The 11,785-nt window shown below is 43.0% G+C and overlaps 1 protein-coding gene across 1 annotated transcript; it reads left to right on the top strand.

The window, feature by feature from the left end:
• The first annotated feature begins 312 nt into the window (after positions 1 to 312).
• On the top strand, positions 313 to 4,404 carry LOC114547926 (microfibril-associated glycoprotein 4-like). Its single transcript, XM_028567460.1, has 6 exons — positions 313 to 368; positions 1,213 to 1,368; positions 2,420 to 2,458; positions 2,591 to 2,687; positions 3,498 to 3,665; positions 3,780 to 4,404. The coding sequence occupies exons 1-6, from the start codon at positions 363 to 365 to the stop codon at positions 4,031 to 4,033; spliced, it is 720 nt and encodes a 239-aa protein (XP_028423261.1). The 5' UTR covers positions 313 to 362; the 3' UTR covers positions 4,034 to 4,404.
• The last annotated feature ends 7,381 nt before the right edge of the window (positions 4,405 to 11,785 follow it).

The raw sequence follows: 11,785 nt of genomic DNA, 5'->3' as shown, positions 1-11,785 counted from the left end.
GTGACTGCCAATTTTGGTGAGTTTTGAGTATGTTAAGCCCCTCAAAAAGGCAATTCATTTGTATTATAATAATAATAATTTCTTCAGTTTCAATAGGGCCTTCACTGCTGTCGGCGCTCAGGCCCTAATTAATGTATCAATTAAGATATTTAAATCATGATTTATGATTTATTATTCATGTCTTCTTCAAAAGAAAACTGACCCGTCACAGCAGTGGACATATACTCTGAAGAATTCTAGAGTTATCCTAATATATGTACCATTATTATTAAGTGTTAGCATTTTGATTCATTCTTAATGTGTTTTCAGAGCACCAGACAGAGCTACATCAGCAGTTGATTCATTTCAGCAGAAAACTGACAATGAAGGTAAGTTTCTAAACTGATATTTTACAAATCTCAAAGTTCGGTGAAACTGTAAAGAAGCTTGATATCAGTAGATTAGATGGTTGTTACAGGGATAGCCTCTCATTGCCATCTCTATCTCCACAGTGCTGTGAAATAAGGTCTGGCTAAACCACAGATGCATTCTGGGATAGGAGAAAGAAATGCTCTGGGTTGTTTGCATTTCTTTAAACCAATCACAATCGTCTTGCACGGCGCTAAGCCTCAGACACAGGGACGGTGGCCATGCTAATTAGTCTCAGGAAGGAATTTATTTTTGCAAACTGCAAAAGAAAATGCCACATACAATAATAAATAAAGTTATTACATAGCTATTTAAATTACCTGGATACATGGTTAAACCTCATTGGCTCTTACCAGTGTATCTCTGTGTGTACTTTGTCCACAGCAATCCCACCAATCGGTCCCAAAACCTCCCAGTTAGAGAGGAAATGCCCTAAATATTTTCTTTGTAAATCTTTAAAATCATTCCCTGAAAGAACCAAGAAAGCCTGGCTTGTTGCACGATCCAAATTTTCTTCAAAACTTGACATTTTCAGTGTGTAGCTTGCTGCCTCAGTTTGTTGTTGCTACTTATAGCAAAGGGATTTTCAGAACGGCAACACACAGAGAGCGGAAAAGGCCTGACGTCATGTCAGTGTCAATGTACTTCCATTGCTACAGACTACTGCAGGGACAACCCACACAGATAATTTTTGGTAATTAGCCCCACCATTCTGTCTCTAATAGCTGACTTTGTCAACACCGTGATGAAGCTAGAGGCCAAACTGTTAAAACCTCAGTCAAAATGACATATCTTCTGTTCCAGCTGGTTTCAGTCTTCCTCCTCCTCCTGGCTCCACTGTTGGCCAGCTGCCAGAAGCTTCTCCAACCGGTAGACTGCAGTGCCATCTATCAGCAAGACAAAAGCAAACCCAGTGGAGTGTACACCATCTATCCTGCTGGAAAGAACTCTGCTGTCAAGGTATACTTCGGGGTTGTTGGGGTGTAAAGATCATTTTAAACAACATTGAGTTTTACAAGTAGAATATTTATGACTCTCCCTTAATGCATGTGGTAGGTTATTCCAATATTTACTTCTCTCATACAGACAGCACAGTTTGTCCAAATCTGGTCCACCCTGGTGCCAATGCTGCTGTCAGCCATCTTTTTATTGAATAATTAAAAAAACGTGTGGCAAGCCCATACAGAGCCTTGAACATAAAACAAGCATATTTGAAGTTGATCAGATGAAATCTCTAGGAGGAGTTTGTTAAAGTACGACATGCTGTCTGTATGAGAGAAGTAAATATTGGAATAGCCTACCACATGCATTAAGGGAGTGTCATAAATATTCTACTTGTAAGACTCAGTTTGTCCAAATGTGGTCCACCCTGGTGCCAATGCTGCTGTCAGCCATCTTTTAATTGAATAATTAAAAAAACGTGTGGCAAGCCCATACAGAGCCTTGAACATAAAACAAGCATATTTGAAGCCTTTCTTCAGGTGTCTTTCAAAGGTTAATGTAGAGTCCAATGTGACCCAAGATACTTTAACGCAATTACAATGTCAAGCTCCTCCCCTCTACGTGTCACTTCTACTAGTTGTTTTATAAACATCATACACACAGATTTGCAAAGATCTTTTTTGTATTCTATAAAAGACCTGATTTAGTAAGCCAATCCTGAACATGTGTCATTGCAGATGTAAGAATTATGGTGGTTTCTTGGATGTTTTTTGTATAAATGACTAAATCATCTGCATACATTTGAATATTGTTTTTTTTTACACATCAGGTAACAGTAGAAGTAGTGAATAACAATTGGCTAGTATTTGTTGCCTTCATTAGTTGGATTGGTTAGGTTTAGGCACTGTAATTTGTGTTATTGAGTTTTATTTTAATTTTTAAATTTGTAAATTCTGCTGAAAATTCTGCATCCACAGATTCCGTGTTGCCGTGCTCATTAGTGTAAACTTAATGTACAAATTTAAACCACTAAATTATCACATTTACTGATGAATGTGTTTGTTTGTAGGTGTACTGTGACATGGCTTCAGAAGGAGGACGGTGGACGGTGAGTATTCAGTCAACCTGTTGGACATTCACAATAAATCACATTCAAGTAAAAACCTTGTTGTCTGGAATCATGATCTGTCAGATATCTTGTGTGTTTAGCTAGTTAACCCCCCATCCCATCCCCCCCCAGGTCTTCCAGAGGAGGATGGACGGCAAGGAGAACTTCTACAGGGGCTGGAAAGAATACAAGAAAGGCTTTGGTAACGCTGCTGGAGAGTACTGGCTCGGTGAGAAATGAAACCAAACCAAGTCATGACTTCATAAAATTAACTGTTCATTAAGTTCACATGTTAAATTCTGTTGTGTAACTCCAGAAATGGAACTTTGACCAATAAACCTGTAGTCCTTAGATCAGTTAGTTCTCTTCCTGAATTTACTACACATCTGTACAAGATATTAAACTGGTACCAATTTGCACACATGTATAATGGAGATTTTCAACTACATGGTACCTCGACTCGCCTCGACTCTACACGCCTTTTTTGGTTTTCCATGAATAACTTTTCATCTTCAAGGTGAAACAAAGTCCCTGGTACCTGCCAACAGGTACTTTTTTTAGTATCACCTCTGCCGAGGTTCCAAGCGAGCTGAGTCGATACCAAAAGGTGACGTAAAAACCTGCAGACTGCTGATTGGTCGGAGAGAATCGTAACTAATCACTGCAGCATTGTTGCTAGCGACAGACAGAGGTGTCCTGAACAAACCGCCATTTTTAAATAGTATAGCCAGCGGTGTTTTTTTTTTGTTGCCTCCAGCTTATTTTGAAACAAAATGTGTCTTCTGGCAAACAACCACATGCCGAGAATCACAAACAACACACCTTCCACGTTCTATGTGTGTGTAGCATTAAGTCACAGCAGTGTCGCTATGACGACCAGCCACGCTTGCCTCACACATGAGGCGGTACTAAATATGCAATGGAAAATAAAGGACAGGGCACCGCGCTCGAGACGAGCTGAGTAGAGTAGAGCTGGTACCAGCAGTGGGTAAGCGCCATAAATGTGTGTTTGTGTGTGCGTGTGTGTGTGTGTGTGCAGGTCTTGACAACATCTACTACCTGACAAACAACAAAAAGAGTGAGCTGCTGGTCGACATGGAGGACTTTGAGGGGAAAAAAGCGTTCGCTCAGTACTCTTCGTTCTCCGTCGGTGCAGAACGTGGCGGATTTGTGCTGAGTGTGTCTGGATTCATTAATGGAGGGGCAGGTGAGTGGGTTGAGTTTTTCTATCATCCATATATAGTATGTATTTATATTTTTTTTTTCATGGGCATCACAAATAGTCTAATATACTTTTTTGATAAACACTGTGTTTCTGTAGGAGACTCCCTGAGTTATCACAACGGACAGAAGTTCTCCACCTCTGACAAAGACCAGGACAAATGGCCTTGGAACTGTGCCACATCATTCCTGGGGGCATTTTGGTACAACAGCTGTAACTATGCAAATCCAAACGGTGTTTATCTTTCGGGTACCAACAGCACTTTTTCTGCTGTTGGAGTGATGTGGCAAACCTGGAAAGGTCGTGACTACACCCTGAAGAGCATCAGCATGAAGATCCGTCCTGTGCTGTAGTTCTCCAGGACCAACGTATAGCAGAATATCAGCTCATCTCTTGTGATTTATTTCTCTTTCTTTCATTAATCATTTAATCTCACAACAGGTCTTATTTTCCTGAAACTGGGCACCAGCACAAGAAAACCAACTGATTTGTAAATCTTGTTACTGTCTGTGGTGGTTTAAAGTAGAGCTGCACAATATGAGAAACATATGCGATAAGTTGTTGAATATGGCGATAATGATATCACTTGTGATAAATAAACAGATATTAAAGTGTTCTCAGTTCTGCTGCTTTCAGTATTCTACTAAAATACAAGTTTGTTGAATCTAAAACAACAAAAACAACCATTTCCAACATTGTTTTATTGAACAAATTGAACATTGAATTGAATATAAAAGACAGCACTAAAAAAAATAATGAAAGTTACATTTTACTTTCGCGATATGTTGCAGCCTTTAGCGATGTTTATTGTGCATTTGATATTGTGTTAGCGATTAAAAAAAAGAATATATTGTGCAGCCCTAGTTTAAGGCAGTCGCAGCTCGCTGCAACGTGGAAGAAAAGTCAGATGTGTCTCCAGTTGGGCGGCTGCAGCAGGAAAGTAGGGCCCATAATCTTTAAATGGAAACACATATATAGTTTGATCAGGTGTAAATCACTGCATGAACTGCTAACATGATTCTAAAAGAGTCTGAAAAACAAAATGAAAAGTATCAAAACATCTTTGTAGTTCAGGACAGCCAGTTGATGTTTGGTGGAGGTTTGAAACTCTAATGTGAATCTTTATCTGCTGTACGGTTACAATAAATAAGAAGCTGAGCATTAAGATGATCTGATGTCTTCACTTTGTCTTCTGAGTCTTTCTGTCTGGACTAATTTTCAAATTCAAAAATATACATTATTTTTGACATTTGGATTTTATTTTATTTTAGTTTGAAATAGTTTTTCAGAGTGTGTCTGTTAGATTTATTTTTAGACAATAACAAATTTGACTGTGTCCTCATGAGTTCAGTTGTAATTTCCTGTGCTTGTCTTTCTATTTAATTTTAAATGTAGAGAGGGAGAGCTGTGCTGAACCCACCAGAATATTATGAAAATCTAAATTTTTAGTAATGTTTTCAACAGTATAAATGTATTTTATTACAAATTTTCAGATTATAAACCCATTTATTTTTGATGAGTTTACATTAGATGCAGTTCATTCAAATTTGAAGCTCAAACAATTGTCAACAAAAACATTGACAACAATTTTTACCATTGATTACTTGTGATTTATTAAATGTTATGTTTCTCTTTATGTAAGGGATAATGTCAGTTGACTGTGATCAACACACTGTTTTACTGCTGTAGGATCTATCTGCGGCTTCTGACACCATTAACTATAGTATTTTAATTCAATGTCTTAAAAAATGGGTGGGCATTTCAAGAGTGGTTTTAGATCTGACATCTGTCTGAGATCTGAGATCTGAGATCTGTCTCACACACACACACACACACACACACACACACACCCCCATACACAATTCTTCAATCGACCACATAATTTTTTTTCTACCTTCCGACACATTGATTCATTTTGGTTTAAGCAACAAAAGTGCTTGGTTATGTAAATGTACTATCATGTGACCGGTGTTCGCCTTTTTTACGAAACCAAACGAACCCATTCGTGAGAATGTGTTGTTGCACACAGAGTGTAACAAAACCAGGGAGCTGGGTGAAAGTGTAATGGAAACATACCAAGAATAGATTACAGGAGAATGGAGAAGTACCGACAATGGAAAACTTTCTTAAGACTGAACTTATGTTCTGGTTCAACCCAAATATGATCTGTTTGCACAAGTGTTTCCAAAAATACAATGAGTTGTTTTTCCTTTAAAATGACCAGATCATGCTTATACTTCATGCATTGCAATCTAACCGTGATAAATGTATGTTACCAGGGCATACAGTAAGTAAGTAAGTAAAATTTATTTATACAGCGCTTTTCACAGACAGGGTTACAAAGTGCTTTACAATGTACATAGACAACACAAACATAATAGAAAAATAGTCTACGAATACAATACAGTAAAAATACCATCCATCCATCTTCGTCCGCTTATCCGGTGTTGGGTCGCGGGGGAAGCAGCTCCAGCAGGGGACCCCAAACTTCCCTTTCCCGAGCCACATTAACCAGCTCCGAGTGGGGGATCCCGAGGCGTTCCCAGGCCAGGTTGGAGATATTATCCCTCCACCTAGTCCTGGGTCTTTCCCGAGGCCTCCTCCCAGCTGGACGTCCCCCCACCTAGTCCTGGGTCTTCCCCGAGGCCTCCTCCCAGCTGGACGGGCCTGGAACACCTCCCTAGGGAGGCGCCCAGGGGGCATCCTTATCAGATGCCCGAACCACCTCAACTGGCTCCTTTCTACGCGAAGGAGCAGCGGCTCTACTCCGAGCTCCTCACGGATGACTGAGCTTCTCACCCTATCTCTAAGGGAGACGCCAGCCACCCTCCTGAGGAAACCCATTTCGGCCGCTTGTACCCTGGATCTCGTTCTTTCGGTCATGACGCAGCCTTCATGACCATAGGTGAGGGTAGGAACGAAAACTGACCGGTAGATTGAGAGCTTTGCCTTCTGGCTCAGCTCTCTTTTCGTCACAACGGTGCGACAAATTGAATGTAATACCGCACCCGCTGTGCCAATTCCTGCTCCATTGTCCCCTCACTCGCGAACAAGACCCCAAGGTACTTGAACTCCTTCACTTGCGGTAACGACTCATTCCCTACCTGGAGAAGGCATTCCATCGGTTTCCTGCTGAGAACCATGGCCTCAGATTTAGAGGTGCTGATCCTCATCCCAGCCGCTTCACACTGCGAACCGATCCAGTGAGTGCTGAAGGTCACGGACCGACGATGCCATCAGGACCACATCATCTGCAAAAAGCAGCGATGAGATCCCCAGCCCACCCCAGTGTCCCATCCTTACTGTACACAGCTTGGATGGTTCCCCGCTTCCCCCTCCTGAGGTGGCGAACAGTTTTCCTGAAGCACCATGGTGCCGACCGAAAGTCCTTCTCCATGTCTTCTCTGAACTTCTCCCACACCTGCTGCTTTGCCTCTTTCATGGCAGAGGCTGCAGCCCTTTGTGCACTTCGGCACCCTGCAACTGCCTCTGGAGTCCTCTGGGATAACATATCCCGGAAAGACTCCTTCTTCAGTCGGACAGCTTCCCTGACCACCGGTGTCCACCACGGTGTTCGTGGGTTACCGCCCCTTGAGGCACCTAAGACCCTAAGACCACAGCTCCTCGCCGCAGCTTCAGCAATGGAAACTTTGAACATTGTCCACTCGGGTTCAATGCCCCCAGCCTCCACAGGGATGCACGAAAAGGCGGAGGTGTGAGTTGAAAGTCTGTCGGACAGGGGCCTCCTCCAGACGTTCCTAATTCACACGCACTACCCGTTTGGGCTTACCAGGTCTGTCCAGAGTCTTCCCCCCCCACCCTGACCCAACTCACCACCAGATGGTGATCAGTTGACAGCTCCGCCCCTCTCTTCACCCGAGTGTCCAAAACACACGGCCTCAGATCAGATGAAACGATTATAAAATCGATCATTGACACTGTAAGTACACTTATGAGCATCCCTATGTTCGAACATGGTGTTCGTTATAGACAATCCATGACTAGCACAGAAGTCCAACAACAAACAACCACTCTGGTTTAGATCAGGGAGGCCGTTCCTCCCAAAAGGGCCAGAGTCTGCTGCCCGGTTCTGGTCCTTCGAGGCCCCTGACCTTCACTGACACCTATGTAGCAGTGAACCCAACCCCAGCGGTTCCTCTCTATGTGTCTCCATCATTGCCCACGTGCGCGTTGAAGTCCCCCAGCAGAACTATGGAGTCCCCCCCTGGAGCCCCATACAGGCCTCCACTCAAGGTCTCCAAGAAGGCCGAATACTCTGAACTCCTGTTTGGTGCATATGCACAAACAACAGTCAGAGTTCCCCCCCCACAGAGGCGACCCTCTCATCCTCCGGGGTAAACCCCAACGTAGCGGCGCTCAGCCGGGGGCTTGTGAGTATCCCCACACCCGCCCGAAGCCTCACACCCTGGGCAACTCCGGAGAAGAAAAGAGTCCAACCCCTATCCAGGAGTATGGTTCCAGAACCGAGACGTGTGTGTAGTGCGTAGAGGTAAGCCCCACCAGATCCAACTGCTAGCGCTCCACCTCCCGGACCAGTTCCGGCTCCTTCAGCCACAGAGAGGTGATGTTCCGTGTCCCCAGAGCCAGCGTCTGCTGCCCGGGTCTGGTCCTTCGAGGCCCCTGACCTTCACCGCTACCCATGTGGCAATGCACCCGACCCCAGCAGTTCCTCCCACAGGTGGTGGGCCCATGGAATAAAAAAATACAACAGATAAAGTTATCAATAAATAAAAGACAGAGGTAACCCAAAGGCTAGCCTCAACGAGTGAGTCTTCACTTGTCCCTTAAAACAGTCCACATTCTCAGCAAACCTAATGCTGGATGGCAGAGCATTCCAGAGTCTGGGTGCCATAACGGCAAAGGCTATATCCCCACGTCTTCAGACCAGTGCGTGCCGTGTATAGCAGATTTTGGTTGATAGACCTGAGAGACCAGGAGGGGGTGTGTAGGTGAATTATGGTGGCAAGATAAGCAGGGGCCTGACCATGTAGAGCCCTATAGGTTATGGTGAGAATTTTGAAATGGATCCTGTAAGTTACAGGAAGCCAGTGAATGGAGCAGAGTAGAGGGGTGATATGGGTACGCCTGTTTGAGCTAGTAAGTAGCCTAGCAGCATTTTTAATGCAGGCGGTGAAGGACAGATTTGTTGAGCGAGGAGAAGAGTGAATTGCAATGAAATGAAGGCAAGGATGAGCATCTCCAGTTCTGACTGACAGACCACACACAGCCCTTAATTTGCTAATGTTACGTAAGTGGAAAAAACAGGATTTGGTCAGTGATTTGATGTGAGTTTCAATAGATAGACACACACACACACACGCAGAGAGAGAGAGAGACACACACACACACACACACACACACACACACACACACACACACACACACACACACACACAGGCACACACACACACACACACACAGAGACACACACACACACACACACACACACACACACACAGACACACACAGAGACACACACACACACACACACACACACACATACACTCACTGGGAGAGCTACAGGCCATCATATACATGTAATAACTTCATAGTGAAGGAGTCTTTATAATTACAGTTAACAACAAAGTGTGAAATAACTGAAAACATGTCTTATATTTTAGATTCCTCAAAGTAGCCACCCTTTGCTCTGATTACTGCTTTGCAGACTTTTGGCATTCTCTTGATGAGCTTCAAGAGGTAGTCACCTGAAAACCTTTGAAGGCCTGATTCGTGCAGTCTCCTCTTAACAGTTGTTCTAGAGATGTGTCTGCTGCTAGAACTCTGTGTGGTATTCATCTGGTCTCTAATCTGAGCTGCTGTTAACTTGTGATTTCTGAGGCTGGTGACTCGGATGAACTTATCCTCAGCAGCAGAGGTGACTCTTGGTCTTCCTTTCCTGGGGCGGTCCTCATGTGAGCCAGTTTCGTTGTAGCCCTTGATGGTTTTTGCGACTGCACTTGGGGACACATTCAAAGTTTTCGCAATTTTCCGAACTGACTGACCTTCATTTGTTAAAAGTAATGATGGCCACTCGTTTCTCTTTACTTAACTGATTGGTTGTGGCCATAATATGAATTCTAAGAGTTGTCGAATAGGGCTGTCGGCTGTGTATCAACCTGACTTCTGCACCACACAACTGATGGTCCCAACCCCATTAATAAGGGAAGAAATTCCACTAATTAACCCTGACAAAGCACACCTGTGAAGTGAAAACCATTTCAGGTGACTACCTCATGAAGCTCACCAAGGGTTTGCAGCGCTATCAAAAAAGCAAAGGAATCTAAAATATAAAACATGTTTTCAGTTATTTCACACTTTTTTGTTAAGTACATAATTCCATATGTGTTCATTCATAGTTTTGATGCCTTCAGTGAGAATCTACAATGTAAATAGTCATGAAAATAAAAAGGAAACGCATTGAATGAGAAGGTGTGTCCAAACTTTTGGCCTGTACTGTATATATACATATATATATATATATATATATATATGTGTGTGTGTGTGTGTGTGTATAGCACTGACCGATATATATATATCGGGCCAAGCAGGCGACGGGGCAGTTGGGCTGGAGTCAGGCGGCCAGGCAACGGGAACGGAGGTTGACTGGGGTGCCGACAGGACACGGGGGGCAGGAGTCGGTCGGACCGACAACAAAGGCAAAGTCTCTGGGACGCCGGAGACGGACGAAGCCTCAGGGGCGCCGGGGAAGGGGTTACTACTGGGGTGGTCTCAAAAAGCTCGTCCTCGAACGACTCCACGGGGACCACAGTGGTCAGATCATTCTGTCATGTGATGCAGGGAATAGGTGGACCCAAATGCAGGAGATCAGGCAGGAAAAAAGTTTGAGCTTGAGGATTTATAAGAACGAAGAGCAAATACCAACAAAAGGAGTCCAAAAATCCAGCAGGCAAAAACAAACACAAGGAGTCAAAAGAAGCAGGCAAAAAGTAATGACCAAAATGATGAAAAAAGACGAGGAAAAGAGTGATAACAAAAACAGAGACTGGAACAAACAAATAACAAAAAACACAGAACAACATACCAAACCCATAACAAACGTTGGCTGAGTGAGTTCAAACTTTGGGAAGGGTTAAAGTGCTTGTGTCATTCAGAACACAAGACAACACAAGAGTTTACTTGCAATATGTAATGTTTTGAGTTCATGAGTGGAGGTTGCTTAAAGGTGCCCTGCCACATGTATTCCATTACTTGGTGATAATGTCTGAAGTTCTACCATGGACTCTGTAACATTTTGTGTGGAAGAAATGCCTTGGTTTCAAGCCATTCTAGCATGGTATAGAAAGCCTGCAGTAAGACTCAGCTTGAATTGTGCCAGTTCTCAATAATATTCATTATTGCTTGACTCTGATTGGCTAACAGCTATCCAATGAGAGCCTGGCTGTCAGAATCCTTTACCCAGCCTAACTGGGCGAGCTCATGAATAGTAATGAGCTTAGGCAACACCACGTCAGACTGACCAGCTTTTGTAATTGGCCTGATTTCTCTGCTTATTTCTTTTCGCTGACTAGAGCTGACAGAGGAGATAGCAGTTCAATTTCACATTCACGACATAAAACAAACACATATGGACCTAACATATTTAAAAAATACAAGTAAAAACGGTTTTGTGTGGCAGGGCACCTTTAAGTGATTGGTGTCGTTAGAGTCAACGGAAATATATAGTTGTGTGTTATCGGCGTAGAAATGCTATTTGATATTGTGCTTTCTAATAATTTGAGAAGAATAGCAATGGGCCAAGAGCGTAACCTTGTGTAAAGGCACTGAAGATGATCGAGAATTTCCAAATTCCACACAGAAATACCTTCCAGACAGATAAGAACAGACTAATCTAAAACACCAAGACATTTAATTAAATCGTTAATGGTGTCAGAAGCCGCAGATAGAGCCAACAGCAGTAAAACATTATCATTATCCCTTACATTAAGATAAACATAAAGTTTAATAAATCACAAGTAATGGTAAACCTTGTTGTCTATGTTTTGTTGACAATTGTTTGAGCTTTGAATTTGAATGAACTGCCTCAAATGTAAACTCATCAAAAATGAATGGGAATAAAATTCAGA

This window comes from Perca flavescens, chromosome 21, assembly GCF_004354835.1.
Source record: "Perca flavescens isolate YP-PL-M2 chromosome 21, PFLA_1.0, whole genome shotgun sequence".
In the NCBI taxonomy this organism is placed as follows: Eukaryota; Metazoa; Chordata; class Actinopteri; order Perciformes; family Percidae; genus Perca; species Perca flavescens.
This window is presented reverse-complemented; position numbering and strand designations above follow the sequence as displayed.

Bases quoted from the DNA above. Each gene is read 5' to 3' on its own strand.
- LOC114547926 (XM_028567460.1), top strand. The intron at 2,459-2,590 runs GTGAGTATTCAG...ATCCCCCCCCAG, and splicing joins CAGAAGGAGGACGGTGGACG to GTCTTCCAGAGGAGGATGGA. The intron at 2,688-3,497 runs GTGAGAAATGAA...GTGTGTGTGCAG, and splicing joins TGCTGGAGAGTACTGGCTCG to GTCTTGACAACATCTACTAC.